This window comes from Enhydra lutris, unplaced genomic scaffold, assembly GCF_002288905.1.
Source record: "Enhydra lutris kenyoni isolate GAN:26980312 unplaced genomic scaffold, ASM228890v2 scaffoldscaffold17, whole genome shotgun sequence".
NCBI lineage: Eukaryota > Metazoa > Chordata > Mammalia > Carnivora > Mustelidae > Enhydra > Enhydra lutris.
The window spans coordinates 20,619,664-20,644,818 of record NW_019154101.1 but is presented as its reverse complement, the minus strand read 5'-3'; the positions used below and the strand labels follow the sequence as shown (position 1 = coordinate 20,644,818).

Genomic DNA, 25,155 nt, shown 5'->3' with positions numbered 1-25,155 from the left:
AAAATTATAACTGTGCTAATATATAATTTTAAAATGAAATCTTTATTCTTAGTTCAATAAAAAGCCATATTTTTAATACAATATAATCAAACTAATTCTAAATTGTTTAATTCGGAAGCAAGAAAATTATTCCAAACTTCTGCAGATGATTTTGGTCTTAAATTCCTAATAATATTGTGCTATTTTAAAAGAACAAAGATTTTGTATGGCATACAATACAGAAGTAAAAATAATTCATTTCCTGACAAACACAAGACAAACTAAGCTCATTAATAAGTTAACAGTAGTAATAATAATTCATTAGTAAGATCACCTTAGGTTAAAGGGAAGGAGATGATCTTCCCATAATCAGCCTGAGGTGACCTCTGAAAATGGTTTGCTACTCACTTGACCCAGAAAACCCCCAAAATCATGCAAATCAAGAGGTTCAAATCTTCATGTTCACTTTAAGAACACACATAAAACTATCCAGGCCATCAGGGGTATGCAGATCTGAAAAGCCACCAACTATCTGAAGGATGTCACACTGCAGAAGCCATTGTGCCATTCTGTCGCTGCAATGGCAGAGGTGGTTAAGTGTGCCCAGGTCAAACAGCTGGTGGCCCAAAAGAGTGCTGAATTTTTATTGCACATGCTTACAAATGCAGACAATAATGCCGAATTTATGGGTTTGGATGTAGACTTTCTGGTTATTAAGCACATCCTGGTGAACAAAGCCCCCAAGATGTGACGACATACAACTTACAGGGCTCATGCTTGGATTAACCTGTATGTGAGCTCTCCTGCCTCAGTAAGATGATCTTACTGAAAAAAAGCAGACTGTTTCTAAACCAGAAGAGGAGGTTGTACAGAAGATAAAGACATCCCAGAGGAAACTGGAGAAACAAACTTATTACTAGGAGTATATTCTGCATAAAATAAATGGAAATAAAGTTATTTTTAAAAAAGGAAGAAGGATAAACAGAAGTCTAGTAATGAACATCAAAGGATGTGGACATAACTTTCTTCAGGGATGAAGTTAGGGAAGTAAAGAACATAGTCTTCCCATGTGTGCATCAGCCACATACCTGAACGAAATCTTTCCCTTGATAAACAGCTAAGGTAAAAAAAAAGTGATAAAAATATGTATCCCTTTTCTACTCCTAAAATATTCCTCTGATAATATGCATGTGGAAATTTTCCCTTGTTGCAAATTATTAAAATCAAGAAGTTACTGAAAAAAATCCAGTGTCCATTTTGTAAGATCTTTAGAAATATTAAAAATACTTAAAAGTACCTCCAATTTAATTTTGTATAAAGAGAAAGGAAAAGACAAAAGAACTACAAAAGATATTCTAAAGTACATTCAACTCCAATTATAACTGAATAATAAAGTACAAAATAGTGGACAGTCAGAAATGCCAAAAAATAAGAAGTATACAAAAACTAATGGGGACATTTCAAAATGACAGAGGAACCACCTCAAAGTGACTCCCACTGATCAAATCTGAGACAATCTGAGCAACAAAATAGGGACAGTAATGAATTATAACCCAATGAGTAACATAAGCACCCATGATTCCATAGCAAAATAAATTAATAAATTTGTAAACAAATGGGGGACGAAGGGAAAACTCTTCCTTACAGTTGGATGCCAACTTATAAATGCAGAAGGAATGATGGAACAGAAAAGTCATCATTGTAGTGGTTGTCAACAATGGAGTTGTCATTGTGAAGAGGGATTTGATGAAGAACAAGATATTGATATAATCTTGGGATATCTCCCCCCATGAAATACTAATCAGAGGAGAAAATGATGGCTCACAGTGGAGAACCCTGAGAGAACAAAATAATCAGATGATCAAATCAAAGAGCTCTAGTAGGGATTAACTCCATATGCCCCCCAATGCAACACACAAAACACAGTATAATTTTTGTGGTGTTCCTACCAAGGGCACTACCTGAATCTGGTCAGAAAAGAAACATCAATTCTCCCTCTGCCCCACCCTGCCACCTCTTTCTCTCTAAAAAAAAAACAAAACAAAACACCACCAGTTGGACCCTCGTTGAGGGCCAACCTTTAATATAAGCTATATACTCTACAAAACTGTCAAGGACACAAAAGATAAGAAAGAATGGGGACATATTCTAGACTGGAGGAGAATGATTTGATGGCTTAACAGAGCCCATTTTCTCAGATGGACTGCAACTGGTAAATTTTGAATAGGGTCCATAAAATGGACCAGTGTTATCAATGCTGATTTCCAAACTTGGAGGGCTGACTGTGGTTTCACAAGAATGTTCTTATTTCTGAGAAATACAGTGAATTATGTAGGGGTTAGAGGACATCATTATCTGCAACTTCGTAAATCATTCCAAAAAAGAAGAATGATAATGATTATGTGACTAATGTAATGGGTGAGGAAAGAAGATACAATAGGTGTACATTAATAGTTGGAAAAATCTGGATGAGGAGAGTTTTTTGTGTTACATTTGAAACTTTTATGTAAGTCTGAGATTATCTCAAAATAAAGTTTTTAAAAATTTAGTCCTGAAACTTAAATTAAAACAGGAAGCTTTTCTCTTGATAATAAATAAATAAATCTATAAAAAAAAAAAGTGGGGGGCCAATGGGTGGCTCAGTTAGTTGAGTGTCCGACTCTTGGTTTAGCTCTGTGATCCTGGGGTCATGGGGTCCAGCCCTGCATCATGCTCCAAGCTCAGTGGGGAGTCTGCTTGGGATTCTCTCCCTCCCTCCCCTCACCCCTCCCTGACTCTGCATGCGCGAGTACACATGCAGGCTTTCTCTCCCAGATAAATAAATCTTTTAAAAAACTGCTGCTAGAATTCAGCTTGTCTAAGGCAGGAACCATTCTGTATAGAAACAAACAAAAGTGATTTTATCCAAAAATACTAGTAAAACTCCATCTATTGCTTCCCATATCAGGTACATGAGATCTGGTAGACTGTTGAATTAAGCAAACATAGCCACAGGAATAAGGAAACCAAATAGCTTAGCTAGCTACTAACTATAGACTAGTCACTTCACTCCTTGGAATTAATTTTCCTTATTTCTAAAGTGAAAATATTACATGAGATTATCACTGGCAGCAAAACATAAGGCCATCATTAAGGAGTCTGGACATGAACGTGTACAGTGTACAGTCTTATCAGCTGATAAATAAAAATGTGACTAAAGTCAGTCCACAGTAACTTCCAATACAACATTTTTAAAACAAAAAACAGCACAGCTTCCAACTGCTGAAGGACCATCTGCCATACTGAAAAGACAGACAAGTTAACACTGTTCTAAAATGCTTTCTGTAAAATTACGTATAGTAAACATAAGAACTAAAATAATTTTTTCAAAAGATTACTATGGCATGGTCTCGGGGTCCTGAGATCGAGCCCCACATCGGGCTCTCTGCTCGGCAGGGAGCCTGCTTCCCCCGCTCTCTCTGCCTGCTGCTCTGCCTACTTGTGATCTCTGTCTGTCAAATAAATAAATAAAATCTTAAAAAAAAAAAAAAAGATTACTATGGCAGATTAGAGAAACAGCTATATTTTGAGCTTGATATTAAATTATCTTTCAAATTTAAAGATTCTGTCTTATTCAAGACATCATTTGCTCCATTGTTGATGTACACAGCTCTGTTTATAGTTAATAATTACTGAATAATAAAACCCAAACCAATCATGTGGAACATAATCAAAGCTTTAAATATAAGCACAGTTTTTATTTCAGTGTTAGCTTTTAAAAAGGATTTACTGCATTTAAGGCAATCATAATAGCCAATATATATTAAAGCTAGCTTGTGGCAGATGAATCCCTCAAATAAGTTGTTAAAAATTACCTATGTTTGTGGCCTAACAAAACAGTTATCAGCAGCTATGATATATCAGACCCTGAACTAATGATGGCACACAACTAGGTTTGGCAAACTTTCCCTCTAAAGGACCAGACAGTAAATATTTTAGCCTTAGTGGGCCACATATATTTCTGTCACATGTTCTTTGCTTTTTTTCTTTTTTAACTACTCTTTAAAAATGTAAAAACCCATCTTAGTTCAACTCATCTTAATTCAAATACCTTATAAAAACAGGTGAGGACCATATCTGGCCCACAGGCTATAGTTTGCCAACTCCTGATGTAAAATGAAAAGGTCAAAGCAATTCAATCAATAAGAGGAAGGGGACTGTTTTATACACATATGTAGGTAAACAAAGATGATTATAAACATTAAACACAAAGATATTTACTCTAAATCCAATTAAAAATATGGGAAAAATGTTATACAAATACCATAACAAAAATGAAATTAAAAATAAAATTATTCAGCATTACATACTCTGGTGTATACACTGGTAACCAATAGACTAGTCTTCCACCTAATACGAGGGTCTCAGCTGCGAAGTTTAACAGGTCAAAAAACATATCACTCAGATGATAACTCAAGGAAACAGGAACATGGCTTTCTGGACTAGAAAAAGAAAACAGAATTTCAAAATCAATGAAAAACCTTAAGACTGTTAAACTTAGCTAATTAAAAAGAGTAACATGCTTCTTCTCAAAATAGTATCGTATTATATTTAACTTTTACTTACCATTTTTCCATCCCCTTTGGTATTTCCTTCTGAGAACCTGTTTTTCTCGTAGATTCTCTGATACCATATGGAGCTAGACAGAAAACACAAATAATATGGATAGTCAAAAGTCACCTCATCACCAGTTAGGCATAGATGGATATCATGGGCCTCCAGATGGGACACTCAGAGAGGAACACATCACCACCTATGAAATATTCCAAGCAAGAACACATAACACAAGAACGTTCTATTTAAAACACTGGGAGGGACAGCAGGCCACTGCCTTCTTAAAAAATGTCAATGTCTTAAAAAAAGAGAAAGGCTATGACAGTGTGACAACTAAAAGAGGCCTAAAAGAGATATTGCCAAATGCAATACCTGATACCAGGTTGGATACTGTCCCAGACAGAAAAGCAAAGAAATAAATAAAGGGATATTACTGGGTGACAACAAAAGTAGGTGACAAAATAAAATTCAATAATTGCACTGACTTATTGAAACTGATAACTATACTCTGGCTACCTAAGAGACTATCCCTACTCTTGGGAAATACACACTGAAGTATTAGAGGTAAAAGCCTACAGTGTAGCCAACTCACTTTCAACGGATTAAAAAAAGTTACATACTTTATATAAATACACAAACAGAATGAGAACAAACAATAAGTTAGATTCTAAGTAAAAAGTCACCCAATTTTTATAAAGCCGATTCATACTAACAGTGTAATGCCTTGGTAATTTTTCTCTTGTTAGATCTAGGAGCACCTAAGTTACCAAAGAATTGAAGGGAGCTGAGACAAAAGGGTAGAGATACCCTTGCTACTATTTACAGATTTATTTATTGCAAAATATGGTAGAAAAGGCCAGCCTATTCTTAGATAGTATGTCTGCAAAGCCCAGAACTCATGAGGCACAGGAAAACAAGTTCTTATTCACATTCCTGAAGCTCAATGGGTTCACAAGCCTATTGGCTCACAAAATTCCAAATTTTTTGTAATTCTAGAAAAGAGAAGTCAGTCAAAACATGTGCTACAAAAACAAAACAAAACAAAACACCAAAGCTTACACATGGAGAATTACGTGTTATCTAAAACTCTTTTCTTTGGGGGTAAAAAGAACTCTTTTCTTTGGGGCATCTGACTCCTGGTTTCGGCTCAGGTCATGATCTCATGGTTGTGGGACTGAGCCCCACACTGGGCTCCAGGTTCAGTGAGTAATCTGCCTGAAGATTCTCTCCCTCTGCCCCTCCCCCAACTCAAGAGGAGGGGGGGTGGGGCATATGATCTCTCTCTCTCTCAAATAAACAAATCTTTAAAAAAAAAAAAAAATCAAAAAATAAAACTCTCTTCTTTGACACCTAACACTCTAATTGCAAATGACATTTTGGCTCCAGTTGTTATACTAATAATCAATTACAGTAAAAATTTAAAATAAATATATGTTCCAAAAAATAAACTGAAGAGAAAAAAGGAAAGACAAGTCAATACATATAATTTAAAAAACCAAAACAGTAAACTCTTAACTACTTAGTTAAATTGGTATACTGCCTTATATTCAGTTTTTTCCTTCTCACTATGTGAAGAAGTCAGGGGGCAGCAGGGGGAGAATACTAGTACAAGCTGATATTTTTCTGTGTGTTGATACATTTTCTACTTCAAATGTAAATGACTTTAGGAAACTAATCCTACTCCTACTTTTGTATAAAAATAAACTTACGATCAGTGATGATTGCATCAAAATATGTGCCCTTCCTCCAGGAAGGTTTAGACGCATCTGAAACCAGGACATCGAGGTAATACTTCTCTAAACCATACTGACGAAGATTTGCCCTAATGTTTTCATCTGGTCCTCTCCACTTTTGGTTTTTCCTACTAGCCTTTCCTAAAGGGAAAGAAAAAGGAATACAGAAACTACTAAATCAAATAGAGCATTCCTCTTTCTTATCGTTCAGCTAAAATAATGTTTAACTCATCTAAACCTACGTTTATTCAAATAAAACTTGCTTTCACTTAAAATCTTAACTTTATTTACATAAAGTTATTTTTATTTCAACTTACTACAAAAATGTATTTTGACCAGTAAAATGTACTGTCTAACTGATCTTTTTCTATCACCTTTCAAGTAAAACTGCCTTAAACACTCATTAAATACTTACTGAATTGAAAGCATATACAAGTTAAGATACAAAGCTCTATAGAGCATGGTCCCTTATAAATGAAACAGAAATGAAGAGAGCTAACTTGGGAAATGAAGGAATGCTATGACCATGGAGCCCTTGCAGAGACATTACAGATGAAAAGTTAAAGTGGAGGTTGAAGGAAGAAATTCAAAAGTTCTAGTATTAGGAGACACAATGGATGATCATACCGTGGATTGATTAAGATCGGAGAAACCAGGGTGGCTGGGTGGTTCAGTTGGTTAAGCATCCAACTCTTTTTTTTTTTTTTTTTAAGATTTTATTTGACAGAGAGATACAGAGAGAACACAAGCAGACAGAGCAGCAAGCAGAATCAGGCGGAGAAGCAGGTTCCCCATTGAGCTGGGAGCCTGATGCGGGGCTTGATCCCAGGACTCTGGGATCATGACCTGAGCCAAAGGCAGCCATGTAACCAACTGAGTCAGCCAGGTGCCTCTAGCATCCAACTCTTGATTTCAGCTCAGGTCATGATCTCAGGGACATGAAACTGAGCCCACCACTGGTCTCCATGCTTGGCATGGAGCCTGCTTAAGATTCTCCCTCTCCCTCTCCCCTTGTCCCACCTGCTTCCTCTCGAAAAAAAAAAAAAAAAAAAATCAAAGAAAGAGGAAAAACAAGCTTAGGGGAAAAAATGAGATTTGAGATGTACTGATCATGCTTGTCAGCTACCCACAAAACATTCAGAAAGAACTATTCAGTGGGTAGTTGGAAGCCAGAATAAATACACTGAGGAGATTATCAGTATATGCACTTAACATAAAACCGTAAGAATGAATGACATTTTTTATTAACCTAGGTGGCAGTTATGTGTTTGTTCTATAATTATTCTATTTTTATGCACTCTTCTGTATCTTGATCTACTTTACAATAAAAATAAAACTTAAAAAATCAAAAGGAGAAGAATGGCATGACTCTGCATAGTATGCGTTGTGAGAGGAAAAGTGGTCAAAGAGAGAAGCCCAGAGAAAGCAACATGTTAGCAGAGGTCAAAGAAATCCACAGGGCCTTAAGAAGACAGAGGTGGAATAACCAAAGAAGTAGAAGTACCACCCAATGAGGCCACGTGGGATCCAGAAAACCAAGGGAGGCTTTATGAAAGTCAACACTGCCAAATGCTAAGATCTGTAGCACTAGTGAGAGTTTTCAGTAGGCGTGAAAGCTAGAAAATAATGGACAGAAGACAGTGAGAGATGAAGAGGAGACAGCAAGTAAATACTAGTTTTCGAGATGCACTTTGGCAAAAGGAAGAGGAAAAAAAAGTGGCAATTAAAGGGCCCCAACAGGACTGATAGGAAAGGTTTTATATTTTTAAAATAGGAAATTTTGAGAATATTTGAGAGTACAGAAAGAAATTACAAGCATAGGAAACACAGTGCATATTTAAGAACATCTTGGGTAAGCTCTGAGAAAATTCCACCTCAATGAGAATTCTGCTCAAGTAGACTGAAAGGTTATAATGTAACTTTTATAAATAAGAATTCTAATAAATTATATAGGACAATCTCCTTAAAGCAAACATATGACTTCTACTAAAAGCAAACTGGAATAATTCTTCTTAGCACTTTGCCCTAACATATCACCAAGAATATCTTTTCTGGTAAGCCCATTTAGGTGAACTTGATAAAATATAACCAATTCTCCTTATGATAAATATTACTAAATTCCTTAGAGTCAAGGTAGGAAAAAAGAGGGTCATCAAGCACAATATGTCAAATTGTTTCAAAAAAAAAAAAAAAAAAAGAGTATAATAAATTCTCACCGATACAGTTACTTGAGAAAAACTGGGCAGTAAAAAGAAAAAGGATGTTCAAAGGGCTGATTCTAGTTACAATAATGGAATACCACCATAAACAGAATTTCAAAATCATCAATGAAACTTGACATTTTTAGTACCATTCAGGTATATGAGAATACTTTCTTCAGTATAATTCAGTTCCAACCAACCATGTATCATTAGCAAAGCGTCTAGATTTTAAAATAGTTTCCAAAATTGCCTCAAAAGCAAGCAAATGTTTGTCTTGAGTTAACCTGAGTCCAATGCAGAATCTTCTAAGTTACTGTAATTTTAACCGCTTCAAAGATATTTTGGTTGGTTATGGAATTAAAACCAATTCAGTACTTAAGGACTAGCAATTAATCCAGTACTCATGCAAGAGTATGATTATGAATAAAAAATGGTGATAATCTTTAAATAGAAACTGTATGTGTTATTAACATGGACATGCTAATTAGAAGATGGCTAGTCTCTCTCCTACCTCCTTCCCAAGCCTAAAGTTCACAACCTTAGAGTTTGCCAACTTTTTAAAAATCTCTTACTAAGACAGTGCGGAGAGCTTTTTCTTTTTCATCTTTGTTATCCCCCACAAGATTGCTTTGCACATACTGAATCACTTCATAAAAAGCAGATATCCAACAAAACCTTGTCATTTCTAAGAATAAGTAAAACTACATTATACCACAACTCTGTATCTTAACACAAGAGATAGATGCATAATGCCATATAAACCCATTTAATTACTTTGAAAGCACATCTGATACAAGAACAAAGCCTGTAACAGTCCAGAACCTCTACTCACCTAAGCCATGAACTGTATTGTAGTCTATGTCTGTCCCATATACATAAGCACCAAAATGAGCAGATGCTATCAGAAGGCCACCTGAAAAATCACACAGTTATAGTCTGTTAACCAGAAAGTCCCAGACTCTTATTTCTTCCCCTATTTAGTCTGATCCAGAGTCTTAAAAAATAGCTGTAGGCAGAGTACCGGAGAATAACACTGGTCCTGACCACATTTTACAAGCCTCAGAATTAAACGCTAAATTGTGCTCACTATACTGGTCACCATGTAGGGAATTAATGTATGTACTCTCATCATTACTTTGAACATACTGCTTAGGGAAATTTTTTTTTTTAATTAAAATAATGTATATTTAGGGGCACCTGGGTGGCTCAGTTGGTTAAGTGACTGCCTTTGGCTCAGGTCATGATCCCAGGGTCCTGGGATCGAGTCCCATATCGGGCTCCCTGCTCAGCAGGGAGTCTGCTTCTCTGTCTGTCCCTCCCCCCCTCAAATAAATAAATAAAATCTTTTAAAAAATAGTTTAGGGGTGCTTGGGTGGCTCAGTGGGTTAAGCCTCTGCCTTCGGATCAGGTCATGATCTTAGCATCCTGGGATCGAGCCCCCCATGGGGCTGTCTGCTCAGCAGGGAGCCTGCTTCCTCCTCTCTCTCTCTGCCTGCCTCTCTGCCTACTTGTGATCTCTCTGTCTGTCAAATAAATAAATAAAATCTTTAAAAAAAAAAGTTTAAAAAATAAATAAAATAATGTACATTTAGACATTTCCATCTGATTTTGAGAGGTCTATACAAAGCATCTTGCTCCTTACTTACAAATGAGAATATAAAACTGCTATATAAAAGAGTTAGCAATAAATAAATTCTGACAACTAGGCTCAATTCCCATGGAAGCCTGAGTTTCAAACAACCTAAGGGGGCATAATTAATATTTAAGATGTTAATCCCCATAAAAATTAAAATATTAGTACAATAAACAGTTATTTCTGTAACCAGTGAAGCAATTACCTCATTTTAAACTGTAAATATGAATTTCTGAATAATTATCATCAAGCATACACAAAAATAACAACAAAAATAACAATACAATGACTTCTCTGTTTACTTAGTGCTATGATCAAAGTAAGAACAAAAGTTCCAATACAATCTGACTGGACTAAAGAACTTGGTAGCTGTGCCTAGCTCACATACAAAGAAAAATCCTAATAAAGATTTTTCTTTATTAATGAAACCTTTTAAAATAAAAGGTAATATTTTTAAATTGTTTAAGGGGGGAAAATCAGTTATTTTAATAACTGTGCTTTCCATTGAATTTTACTTTTTTTCATCATCTAAATTAAAAATTCCTAATAGCTATACCGCACTGTAGAAAGGTCTGTCAAATGGACATCAGAAATATATTCCTAAACTATGCACAGACTCAGACAGGGGAAAATAATTACCTATTTTCCCTTATATCCTTTTCAAAGGTAATTTCTAAAATTAAGATGGGTAGTGCCTCCAGAGGGTCAAGATCTGTAAAGTAATGGTGTTCCTTCCATAGCCATTTAAAACACAGTCCGGGAACATGCACTTCAATAAATAGACTTTGCTTGTGAAAAATGCTGTAACTACTACTATAAGAGCCCAAGAAGAAGAGAATGGAGAACTAAAAAAAGTATAGCAGAAACCAAAACCTAAGTTCCCTCATACTAAATACAAGAAGCATTTGTGTGAGAGGGAAGCTAAGTAAGACCTCATTAGTCTTGTTCTATAAATGGAACCATCCATATTTAGGAAAGATACTGTATTGTGATGACCTGGAATACTCACAAAATCACTTCACCCAAATTACGAGGAATTACTACAATTCTGCCAATTAAGGCAGATACTCACCTAGAAGAACTAGTTGTCAAGGGGAACAGAAAAGCTTTCCTGTGCTTCCTTAAACAGAACCTTATCCATTTGGTTAGAGTGAGTTTTGAGAAGACCCAATTTAGAGTACACTGCTGAAAGGAGATGAATAATCTGTTAGACTGAATCTGTTAGTTAACTTTGTGCTCTTTAAGCTTTCAAAGTTTTAAATAAAGTTATTATAAATTAGCTTCTCTGAATTGGTCACCGGGTAATCGCTGTTAATCATCTCGTTGTTTTCTCAATTAAATTGAAGCACTTTTTACATTTAGTTATACCTTAGTTGGAGTTTCCCTGAACCTTCTGGTGGAAGAAGGGGTAATAAAGGAGGGGTGAAGTGATGAGGGGGAGGTAATGTGACTCACCCAATTTCTTATGCTACCAAGTATACAAATACCACAAACTCAGTCTTCTAATTTCTCCTTACTTAAATAGTAACCACTTTAAGGTTAGGGCAATATCTTATTGGCAAAAGGACATAATAAGTGAAATTTATTTATAATACAGAAACTATTTTACAATTTTCATCATTAGAGATTTAAGTGAAAAGCCTTACAAAAGTGCAGAATTGAGAGACTGGGCTTTAGTTTTGCTGAAAGGAAAGGAGAAAAGAAGGAAAAATGGAATACTACTGTATCTACTTTATCCTTTTTCAAAATGAACTCAGGTAAGTTACACTAGCAGCCTGAGCAAAAGGATATTGCTAGAAAATAGAAATTTTACCAGATAAACTATGAAACTCAGGAAAAGGAGATTATAAAGAGTTGTGGACAAAAATGGGAATGACACAGAGACTAATCCACAGACCTACAGAGATCAATTACCTCTCTCCTAATTGTCCCTTTTACTCCCTTTTACCAGGGCTGTCAGTTTCCCAACACCTGTCATATGCATCTATCATTCTGCAATGATAAAATTCAAAAGGAGTTGTACTCCACTCCTTACACTATGGCTCATCTGAAGGTAGAAGCAGCCAAGGAGTGCCCAATGGTCTTCTGGGTATACTCTCCATTAGTAAAATAGCTGAATCACTTGAGAGAGGGGAAGGAGAAAAGAAATATCTAGGGACCTCTGTCATAAAATCATAGCAACTGGCTGTGTGTCTACCTGTACCAGTTATTTTCATTATAACCAATGAATTAGATGTTTACAATTTTAACCCTCAATTTCCTTGCCTGCTGTCACAATTTGCCAACAGTTGCAAATTATGAGTACCTTGGAAATCAGCCAAAGAAGGGACTAGAAAATGAATTCATGGCCAAAATGTTCATCATCACCATTCAATACTGGCTATATCTAACATCTTTTACCAGAAAGGCATCTAAGTTCCTAACAAAATAATAATTTAAAAATAATAATGATAACCATTATAGCCGACTGAAAGCCTATCATGTGTCAGGCAACTTAAGAATTTCATATACATGTATTACCTCACTTAATCCTCACAATATATTAATATTACGATTTTATTAATGATGGAACTGAGGCCCAGACAAGTTGAGAATATTGCCCTAAGTGATATAATAACTAATAGATTAAGGATTTAAAACTCACTCTATTTGCTCTTTTCTCTATACCATTTTCTCTCCTTTGGGGTCAGCACCAATTAAAACAAATATACACTTAGCATACCAATTAGATAAAAGTAAAGTCTGTTATTAAATTAAGTAAAGCTGCATACTCAATTAGTAAGAGTTGTATACCATTCACAACTCTCGTATATCACAGGTGGGCCTGTACCATTATAGGTATTCAACATATCATGCTCATCAATCCTTGCTCATATTAGAGCAAAAGGACTTCCTAGCTACGAAGAGCTGGCCCAATGAGAAGTGATCTTCTCCCTCGGAAAAAAATGGAGATAAGCAACTTTTTTTAAAAAACTTATTAAAATGAAAAGCAACATACTCACTAAAATGGAAAGGAAAGTATGTTTCTACAACTTATAATGTTATTCTAGACAACATCACACTGTCTAAAGAAAAAGGAAAGGCATTTAGGCAGGAAAAGATTATATCTCTCCTTTTGGTTTCCCAGAAGCTTTCTGCTCTATCCTATAACCTTGAGAAAAATCACAGGTTATGAGAAGTCAGTGGATAAAACATTTGGGAAACGAATATATTTCAATTTCGTGCCTTTAAAATGGAAAAGGATTGGATCCACTTGACTTTGTTTTTTAAATATTAGAAAAGGAAACAAGGAAAAAATACTATCAAAAATATTTGTGAAAGACTATGGCCATGGAGGAGGGCACAGGGTTAGTATTTCCCCAATCCTTCAGAAGGTACTACCCATCAGTGAGACAAAAGGCCCAAGAAAGAGGACAAACTATACTTAAGAATTGTGTCTATTCACAATTACATCACCAATTTCAAAACAAAAGCACCAAAAACTAGATTCTAAAGCTATGCTTAAATTACGAACACAAATTTAAAAAATATATTGTAGCAGCATCTTTGCAAAAATCTTCCTCTTTGTAATTTTCAATTAATTGTCCTATGTAAACAGTGACAGACCAAGATCTACTACCCATTCTAAGGAGCTGCTCTAAAGCAAATTAGGGGTAGGTCTCCTTGCCGCTTACTCACATTGAAGGTAATCAGTATTTTGATTGCTGTGGCAGATATTAGCATTTCATAATATACCCAACCTCATAGACATCAAGAGAAAGAAATTTTACCTATACTAGGAGCTCTATTTTTAGGCTTTACAGTATTATCTACATGTACGCATACATATTAAGCATTATGTACATGTACGTATGTCAAAGAATTCTCACTTCCCAGAAAGTTTTTAAAGTCCAAGAACAAATTAAAGATTAATAAAAGGTTTAGCATTTGGAAAAAAAAAGAAATTTATAGATCCATTCCTCACAGCATATAAGAAAAACTCCAAATAGATCAGAGACCTAAAGAAATTAAACTAAAACTATAAATGTACTACGAAAAGAAACATAGCTAGATACCTCTATAATATAGATATAGGAAAAACTTTTGCATGGCAAAAGGCAACTGTTTGCAAAGTCAAAAAATAAATGGCAAGCTGGGAGAAAATGTTTGGTTGTGTGTATACACACATACACGCACGCACGCAATACCCATATGTATACATCTTTACATACATATAAAAAAACAGGAAAAAAGAGGGAGGGCTAATTCCCTAACATACAAAGTACTTTCAAAAATAAAGAAATGTCTACATAAAAATGAGCAAAAGACATGAAAAATATTTCCAAAGAAATTATCAAAATGGCCCTTAAAACATAAAAGGTTGCAACAACATGGACGGAACTAGAGGGTATTACGCTAAATGAAATAAGTCAATTAGAGAAAGATAATTATCATATGATCTCACCAATATGCAGAATTTAAGAAACAAGGCAGAGAATCATAGGGGAGGAGAGAAAAAAATAAAACAAGACAAAACCAGTGAGGGAAACCAACCATAAGAGACTTATTAATCACAGGAAACAAACTGAGGGCTGCTGCAGGCGTAGTGGGTGGAGGGATGGGGAAACTGGGTGATGGACACTGGGGAGGATATTATTGTAACAAGCACTGGGTATTATATAAGACTCATGAATTACAGACCTGTACTCCTGAAACAAATAATACATTATATGTTAAATATATATATAAAAGGTTATTAGACTTCACTCATAATAAGAGAAATACAAAATAACACTAACTGAGATAATGTTTTCATCCAACAGACTGGCAACATTTTAAGACCTTGACAATAAACTCTGCTGGTGAAACAAGGTTTAAAATATACATACGTTCTTCATCCAGTAATTCTACTTTTAAGAATTTACCCTAGAGCAATATCTCCAACATTATGCAAGTATATATACAAAAGATTATTCATTGCAGGCATTATTTGTAACTCTAAAATACTGGACACTACTCATGTCCAAGTATATATAGGAGACTGTTTGAATAAATTACAGTACATACACCCATGGAGTACAAGTATAAAAAAGAATGAAGACAATTCCTATGAACTAACAGAAAGTGATTTTCAGGAAAAACTGTTAAGTGAGAAAAGCAATGTGGTGTAAGAAAGAAGTAGAAATAAAATGTACATATATCTGCCTATCATTACAAAAAAAAAATAAGAAGAAGAATCAACTAAAAAAGAAAAGAAGTTGGTTATCTACACGGGATGAAGGAGGAGAATGAAGAGATACAGAAAGAAGTGATACTTGTCTGAGTATATCTCTTACATAGTTGACTTCTGAAAGTAAACTGATTTTCTGCATATTTAAAAATAAATCAACAAGGTTGGAAGGAGGTAAAAAAATCTAAAACTGAGGGCAAACTGAAAAAAAAAATGAACTCCAAACTGATTTTGAAATGAAGGGGAAAAGAAGAAAGCACAATATTTGATTTTACTGCCCTTTAGGTGTGGTAAAGAACAGAATACATAGCCTAAAAACAAATATCCTTTTAATAGGGTTTTTGTATTTTTTTTGCTTTTCTTTTAGCGGTAAGGGTAAAGCAATTTTGAAACTATTTTAGATACATTATAGCAATGAGCAAAAAAAAATGTGTAAATGGTGAAAGAAAACAGGATTCTCACTGTGGAGGAAGGCACATGTAAAAATGGAATGGGGATAGGCAAGAAAGAAATCTGTTGGGATAGACTAGAATTTGTAGTATATAAGAAAATTCACAATTTGGGGCGCCTAGGTGGTTCAGTGGGTTAAAGCCTCTGCCTTCAGCTCAGGTCATGATCCCAGGGTCCTGGGATCGAGCCCCACGTCAGGCTCTCTGCTCCGCCAAGGGCCTGCTTCTTCCTCTCTCTCTGCCTGCCTCTCTGCCTACTTGTGATCGCTGTCTGTCAAATAAATAAAAAATAAAATCTTAAAAAAAAAAAGAAAGAAAGAAAATTCACAATTTCTACAATATATGTGTCTATCCACATGCACACACAGTACATACACAAGGATATGTGTATTTGCATACATATTTATATGCATATTGTACACATACACACCTAAATGTCCTAGCTTATCTGCTGAATGGGTGGAGAAATGAAGATACCTAGCACCCAGATCTTGGTCTCTTATACCATTCCCCACTAAAAGAAACAACAGTTACTTGGAGAAATGGCTGATTCCAGGGTTTGGGCAGGTAAAAGGTGAGCCAGAAAGTAAGACGTACCCAAAAATAAAAAAGACAGGGTACAGGTCACAAAGACAGATACAGTACAAAAGGGCTCCACTTGGCAAACGTGGGATAATTTGAGCAACAAAGTAAGTTAACAAATTATAGACCACTAAGGGGAATCCACAGCTTGTATTAATAATAAATACATAGGAAAGAAGAAAGGGCTCTTGGTTATAATAGAATGAGTGTTGAGTGGTAATTGTGGAGGGAGTACCATTATTGGAAAAATCATCCCTTTGTGACCACAAGTTAACTTTGTGACCAAAGTTAAAACCGGTTCAGGCAAGAATCATCAGTGAATGCAAAACCTGACCACTTGACAGGGGTGAGGAGGAATTTAGATGCAGAAAAGGATACTTACATGGGTCTTAACATACAATGGAAAAATCACCCTCCACCTTAACCAGCTGATCAAAATTAATATTACCAATGAGGGGCAGACAACCATCATGCAGATGCCCTGAGAAGGACACAAAATCACTGTTGTAGTAGTCTGGCCAGGAATGTAAAACTTGCAGAACTCATGCAGAAATAAATGACCCAAGTGAGGTATATTCTAAATAAAAAACAAAGAGAGGAGGGACAGTGTTCTTCAAAAGCGCAAATTTCACAAAAGAAAAAGAAAGACTATGGACTTGTTCCATACCAAATGGATCAAAGAAACATCAGTGACAAAATACAATACTTGATGATAGACTGAAAAGGAAAAAATATAGTATATAGAACATCAGTGGGTCAATTAGCAAAAATGTCATATGAACATTAAAGTACTGCATCAGCAGTACATTTGCTAACATTGAAAACTATACCATGGTTACGTAAGAGAATATTCTCATTCTTAAGATATGTATATTTAAGTATTTGAGAGGTAAAGGGACTGGATGGATGCAATTTCAAACTGTAAAGAAAACAAAATTATGTAAATAAACATAAAAAAGAAATGATAAAGCAAATGAGACCAAATGTTAACAATAGTTTAATCTGAATCAAGTATGTGCAAGTGTTTGTTCTCTATTTTCATTCTTGTATCTTTACTATAAGTTTGACATTATTTCCAATAAGAGTTTAAAAGTCGGGGGAGGCACTAAGGATAATGAAGATAGGAAAGAAACAAATAGGTCTAATGCTAGGTGGGGGATATATGGAGACACCGGTGGAATGGAGAAGTGAAACTCACCAACAGATTAATTCAACAACAAACACAGAAATTCATTCCAACAGTTAGAAATCTCTTGACTTTGATACTATTTCTTCCTTATCGCATGTGGTCACATTCCTCAAGTTGGGTTATGGTGTAATAGCTGGTGAACAGATCTTAATGCCGAAAGAGACAGCCCTAGTGTAGTAGTTAAGAGCATGAGCTCTGGAGTTAGACTGCTTGAGTTTGAATCTCATGAAATTTACACACTGTATAACCTTGGCCAAGTCACATAACCTCTCTCCGTGCCATAATCCCCTCAGGAAGTTTTTTTTCTTTTTAGTTCAACAATGTTAGCTATTGTGGCAGAGCTCCTTCCCAAGTTTCTGATGGGGAAAGACAGCTACAGGGAGAAACTCCAACCACAAACATAATTTGTTCCAAGACAATCTGAATCACAATGAATTTAGCCAGACAGATCTAAATATGAGTGCTCCCTACATATGAGTAAGAGCCAGCAAAAAATAGGGCAAAGTGGGAAAATTTCCTCACGGAATCAGAGAAGGTTAATGTGGAATTTTAGGACTTCTACACAAAGTTAATTACGAGGACAGAACACAGACTGCAGTCTCAGCAGCCAGGCTCAAGCCCGTTAATAATTAAGTCACTTTCCTTATTTTCATACTTACTTATAAACCTCTACAAACCAAATCAAAGATCAGACACAGTACCCATTTTTTCCATGTAAGTATATAGCTATCAATGTTAAATAATGAACACTTTTTTTTTTATCTTGTCACTCAAGTTTTTTTTTTTTTTCCACTCAAGTTTCCCTATTTAGATAAACTATAGCTTTACATTTCCACAGTACACAGTATTGCAATGTGTGGTATGCCCCTCCACCTAGTGGTTAACTTGGGGAAAAAGCCCACAAAATTAAATCCTATCATTCTTGAGATGGCTCAAATGTTGCATACTGGGCTATTACACAAATATGTGGTCATCTCTTAGTCAGCATCTCATGATAGTTAAGATTATTTTGTACAAATTTACTAATGTTTTAGCAAAACATTACTATGAGCTTGACTAATATAAACAAGTAATATCTACGCACTAGTTTAACAGTTAAGTAAAAATACCTGTTCCAACAAATGGATCAAAGACAATATCGTTCTCTTTCACTTTTCCATGGTTGGCCATGATAAATGATAAACCAGCATCCATGCTTGTATTTCCAATAAAGTGTCTCTTTTTGACACTGTATGACTCAATAAGCTCTCTCTGCCCATCTGCAATCTAGATCAGAGATTCTTCAGATTAGTTTAACTGTATAAAACAGATTGAAATTAACCATTCACAATAAAACCAGAGTATCTTAATGATAAAAACTTCTTTCCACTTACCATTGCTCTAAACTTGTTCGTTTAAAAAATGTGGTTGAGGTAATTATGGACAAATACCTTGTATTTTTTAGCATGTTGCAATTTACTGTGACTTTCTGAACTAAATTTGAATTGAATTTGAATGTAATTAATTCCAGGGGTTGGTAGTGAGTAAATTTTACCCACCTCTTTTTCTCCTAAAAACAATAATCTGTAACATAAGCCCCAGCTTCCATTACCCTTAGGGAAGGGAGCAGGACTGCTCTATAGTAATTTTATTTCTTTTCGGAATTTGAGCTTAGATTTGAGAACTCCACAAATGAGATCCCTCAGTTACCACAGCACACTACATTTTCTCTGCTTAAAAAGCAATCCAGACTTTCTGACAAGTCTCATGTTTTTTTTTCCTGGTACACCATCTCTAGGCCCTATATATAACAAGCCTCGTGCACTTCCCAGGAATCTCTGGAAAAACAAACAAAACAACATAAACACATATTTTCCATTCATTTTAATTCATACAGTAATTCTGAGTCTTCAGTTGTTTTAAAATTCTACATACAGAATCCTATACAAAGGTCTAACATTAAGCTTTTAAAGAAACAACCTCAAATACGTAAAAAGAACACATCCTTACCCATCTACCAAAATAGATATTATGTGGATTCTCAGGGATGCAGTTTGGGTCCAAACCATAATCCTCCAAAACAGAGAATATATGCTGTGGCTTCTTTAAATTCACTTTCCCTTCAAATGGCAGAAACTCAAGTGCCTAAAAAATAAAAGTGATTTTCATGTCCCATTAGAATTTTAAAGGAGAAATGGTGCTTGTATAGTCCTACCGATCTTGTAAGTTTGTATCAGCATTAAGTAAGACAAAACATGAGAATCAGCACACAGTGTGCCACAAAATAAGCACTTAACAGAATTGAGAATTATTACATATCAACAGCAACAGACCACATTATTCTCATAGGCTTTTTTCATTATTGCTAAATTCACTTACATCTATTCGTTTGACTTTTTCTTCTTGTGTCAATGTTTTATTAAATGTGTGAATCTTTATTTTATACGTAGAATCTGAATGTAGAAACGGAACCTAAAATAAAAGCAAATAATTTATTTAAAGCTTCATAATTCTACAGTATCTGTAGATACACCTATATAAAAATTTCACTACGTACCATCTTCTCCACAGGGTAGTTTTTAAGAGAACTATACAGCTCCTCTGGAGATTTTCCATGACCCCATAGCTCAAATATGGACCTAGGAAATAAATGATTACTATTAACCTCAGTAACAAAATCAGTTCATGCAGTAATATGGAATAATTACTTCCCTCGTTCTTTATGCTTGTTCCACTAATACAATTATTGCCTATATTTTCTAAGCTATAAATCAGAAATGTGTTAATAAACATTAAGTTAATAAATGTAACTTAATGTTAATAAACATTAAGTCCAAATCACACAAAGAAGTTTAACTCTACACAGAAGAAGGAAACTTAAGTCAAGATTTTTCTAAGTTTTCATTACTATATTTTTACACTGGAATACAAATGATGTAGCAACATCATTTATTTTAGTGAAACAGGTGAAAAGTTGCAGCAAATCCAATTTTTTGCAGTGTCTGCTCCATAAAATAAAAATGACCAGTTAAAAATGTTACAATTAATATTTAGCTATTACTTACTAATATTTAATAACTGTTAGTTACTTTTCTAACCACTACAAAAAGAAAATTCTTACTGTAAAAAAAAATCTTCATGCTTCCACCAATTTCAAGGAACATGTAAACAATTACAAGCAAATTTCATTACAAACAAGAATTCGTTGTAATGGAACTCAAATCTACATAGTAGCATAGCTTTGTGCATTTAGATATAAACTACTTTATAAATGTAATTAATGCTGCCATTAGGATGGAGAATATTATCTTTTGAAAATAAACTTCATTTCCTTTCTACTGAATTTATTGAAAGAGGGCCTCTACAGTAATCCTTCTCTTACTTAGCCATCACTAAAGGGGTGACCTCAGCTATACAAACATACAAGGAGTAAAAAGCAGCAAACACAATTATTCAGAATAGATGTCCCCAAATTCCATGTATTCAGGATTTTTTCTTAATGTTAAGAGATTATAATAAGCTAAATCAATTCATTTATTCAGCAAATATTTATTAAGTATTATTATATACCAGGAATTGTTCTGTGCATGAAGACACAACAGAACAAAGCTCACTGCCTTCATGAAACACAAGGTAGAAGACTTCTGGAAGCATAAACTGAGGGGAAGCATATGTAATTCAACCTCTGGAAAGGGAAAACCTTGAAAAACAAAAACAATAAAAAATAATAAAAGCTAACATATAATATAACTCAAAGTACAAGGGCCTGTTCTAAGGCCATTTAATATGGATTTGTAACTGTTCCTCATAGGAGGCCTATGAGGTAGCTTCCAGTATCATCACCCATTGAACTCATGAGGAAACTGAGGGACAAGGATGACTCTTTCAGGTCATATAGCAATTAAAGAAGCTAGGATTCCAATCCATCAGACTCTAGACTACACACATGTCTACATGCACTATAATACACTGCTCCTCAAAAACTTAAAAAAAAAAAAAAAAAATCCCAACCCAATTCAGGGAAAGGCAGTTTCATGGATTATAATTACCCTTAAGGAGCTATTATACCGTATAACGTAGAAATTAATGCTTATAACAATAACCTAGAATCAACAAAATATGACTCCATATCCTCTTTTTTAGAAAGAATTTATATATAATAAATTTGTATTTTAAATAGTCAAAATAAAGATTAGGCACATAACACCAAAAGCTTCAGCTATAATTGGAACACGAATTTATAATAATACCTTTAATGATTTAGATTTTCAGAGTAAACAGTTTTGATATATATATGACTTAACTACTGTGATCCATACTTTAGCGATTACAAAGCTTATATAGGCTGCCACACTTCTGATAGGTGGTATATAAATAAGCATGGATATCAACTTACTAATACAATAATTCCAAATATATTTTCCTTTAAAAGTTTTCATTTATTTGACAGAAACACAGCGAGAGAGGGAACACGAGAGGGAAATGGGAGAGGGAAAAGCAGGCGTCTCACCTAGCAGGGAGCCCAATGCAGGGCTCGATCCTAGGACCCTGGGATCATGACCTGAGTTGAAGGCAGACGCTTAACAATTAAAGTCACCCAGGTGCCCCAATAATCTCAAATATTTTAGTGATTATGGAAGTAATAATGAAATCTTTCTGACAAAATTTAAGAAACTATCCTTTGAGGGAAGGAGGGGAGTAGAATTGGGAAAGGTGCACAGAGTCAACAGTTTCTGTAAACCACTTTTTTTTTTTTTTTTAAGAAAGTTGTGGCAAGTATCTCAAAATTTGAGATCTAACAAGGTAGATACCTGGGTGCTTATTATATTTTTCATCCTTTTTGTAATATGCTCAAAATATTCCATGTTAAAAATAAATCAACAAAACAAAATTAACTTTCAATCCCTAGTCTACCACAAAAAAAAACCCTTAAATTTAAGTTAATTTTCAATCCATGCTTATAATAGTCTATTTTATTTCCAGAACAATTAATGCTACAATTAGGACTGTGAATTTTATCATTTGAAAATGAACTCCTCCTTTGCTTTCTATTGAATTTATAGACAGAGGACCTCTATGGTAATACCACCCTTACTTAGCTATCACTGAAGGTATACCCAACCTCAGCTATTCAAAATATATAGAGAATAGAAAGTAGGCAAGGAAATTATTATATAATATTATACAATCATTACATAATTACTAATTTTACCATTAAGTAAATTCAGGAGAAGATAAAAGCTTTGAAGGAAGTATATAAGTACCTGGTCCTCAAGCAGCTATTTCAAACCTAATAAGACTTATCTACTGAAATCAAGCAACTCTTAGAACCATAAATTTTAATATGTTAATCAAAAGTAATAATTGTTCAGAAGATATTTTTTTTAGTTATGTTTCTGTCTGCTGGTCATTTTTACTGAATAGTAAAACCCATTAGCAAGTTTCAACTTAAAAGATTGGGAAGGAAGGAGGGAGGGAAGGAAGGAAGAAATGGAAAAAAAGATCAGACACCAAAGATAAAATCTAGAAAACAGATAGGATAAACTATAAACAACATCATTATAGTAATCCACACAAGATAAGATAATCAGGACTTTGCTCTCTAACAAATAAAGCAGCAAAACATTTCACAGCAGTCCTCACTTTTTGTCATTTCAGACTCATCTGCTCACCCAACTAAAAGCCATATATAAGAAAAAATATTTAGATTTTCAATACTTTGGTTATAATTAAATGTGGCATTTAACCTATGAAATAAGCCTTTACATCTTAAACTATATTCCTGCTTAATACAGAAGTTTAAAAAAATTACCCCAAAACAAGTGTTCATGCATTTCACCACTAACATTCCCTCACCATCAGTTTCTGCAGAAAACTCCCTGTTCTACCATCACCACCCAGTGGCAAATTCATGTATCTGCAAGCTAAAGAGAGCTCCCCACAACAAACCCCTAATTCTCCGCCAACAGAGCGGCAAGAAGGACAGAGTAGTATGAGAAGTACGTTATACAATCTGCAGGAAAACAGTATAAGTTTCTCTTACTTGGCACACACTGTTCGTTTCATTAAGTTTCTGGCAATATCTTCTGAGGGAATGCTAAGAATCCAAAAAGGAGACTGAAAAAAATAACAATATACAACTTGTAACTGGTTTTATGGCCTCATATGCTTCTCTAGCCAAGAAGTCAATGAGAGATTCCTATTTGTTACTTTTATGTAAGAATACTCTAACCAAAATAAAACTTATTCCAATAGTAAAAAAGTAAACTTATTTTAATAGGTAACCTGTTAGGATAATATAGTACATCAGAACATTTTTATAAATGACCATAAATGCAAATATCAGCAAATATAAGGTTAAACTTAAGATCAATTTTGCATTTACTCTTATGTATTTTGACCGAAGTAATTAATGCATATTTTACCCCAAATTAAAATCTCAGAATTTTTTATTGTTGATCATTCCTGATAATATAGCTATTTTACTTTTAACTTCTACATAATGTATTTCTTTGAATGATCCCTCTTTTAAGTAGTTGTGGCCACCTGAGGGGTAGAAATAACTATGATGGAAAATCATAGGGTATATTATCATTAATTCTTATTATTTTATCTAAGGAAAAGTGTCAGGTGCATCAGAAGTGTTTATCAATCCTCTGTCTCAACCATCAAGATTACAGGCACTTTTTAAAAATTTATTTTATTTTATCTTATTTTCAGAGATAGAGCATGCATGGGTGTACATGGGAGTAGAAGGGAGAGGGGGAAAGAGAGAGACTTAAGCAAGCTCCACTTTAAGCCTGGAACTGAATGTGGGGCTTGATCTCCCAACTCTGAGATTATGACCTGAGCAGAAATCAAGAGTTGGTTGCTTACTCAACTGAGCCATCCAGGAGCCCCGATTACAGGCACTTTTCATCTCCACCCTGATGAACCCTTGCCAGAATACAGAAAAACAAAGTAGAACCCTGACCTCAGTTCATCATGCTTACCCAATTATATCTATACTCTCCCTTTCTTCCTCCTCCCTCAGTACGTGAAAATCAATTAGAAATAGAAGTCCAACTTTAGCAGACTTTCAACTAAGTTCTCTAATCTTCTGGAAGAAATCCTCCCTGCCATTCTTTCTTCTTCCAATATTTATAACTACTCTACAGAAAAATTCAAAATAATCCAAACAGAAAAAAGATGGTTATCTCAATATTATTTTTATTAGAAAAACGTAAAAGCAATCTGAATGTAATTAGATAAATGACAGAACTAATCAATAGAAAATATTATATGACCCTGTTAGTAATGAAGGCTATGTAGCAACACGGACCTATATTAATACTATCAAGTGAAAAAGAGACTGAAGAAGTTCATAAGTAGTATTAAAACTAAAGGGAAGGAGCAGCTAGGTGGCTCAGATGGTTAAGCAGCTGCCTTCTGCTCAGGTCATGATCCCGGGGTCTTGGGATTGAGCTCCGCATCGGGCTCCCTGCTCAGCGGAGAGCCTGCTTCTCCCTATCCCTCCGCCTGCTACTCTGCCTACTTGTGCTCTGTCAAATAAATAAAGAAAATCTTTGGAGGGGAAAAAAAAAGGTGAATCATGATTAAAAAAAAAAA

The 25,155-nt window shown here is 34.8% G+C and overlaps 1 protein-coding gene across 6 annotated transcripts in view; it reads right to left on the bottom strand.

Moving 5' to 3' along the window:
- Positions 1-25,155, bottom strand: part of LOC111147680 (tRNA methyltransferase 11 homolog) — a 63,902-nt gene that overhangs the window by 31,146 nt on the left and 7,601 nt on the right. For 4 of the 6 annotated variants that reach the window (XM_022503896.1, XM_022503897.1, XM_022503898.1 and 1 more), the window contains exons 3-11: positions 23,591-23,664; positions 20,105-20,186; positions 19,927-20,019; positions 19,558-19,692; positions 18,678-18,834; positions 9,339-9,419; positions 6,282-6,446; positions 4,585-4,657; positions 4,329-4,460 (exon numbers count right to left, since the gene is read on the bottom strand). In XM_022503896.1, coding sequence (XP_022359604.1) covers positions 4,329-4,460; positions 4,585-4,657; positions 6,282-6,446; positions 9,339-9,419; positions 18,678-18,834; positions 19,558-19,692; positions 19,927-20,019; positions 20,105-20,186; positions 23,591-23,664 — 992 coding nt within the window. The remainder of the gene's footprint in view (positions 1-4,328; positions 4,461-4,584; positions 4,658-6,281; positions 6,447-9,338; positions 9,420-18,677; positions 18,835-19,557; positions 19,693-19,926; positions 20,020-20,104; positions 20,187-23,590; positions 23,665-25,155) is intronic. The other 2 variants (XM_022503899.1, XM_022503901.1) reach the window with 2 other exon arrangements.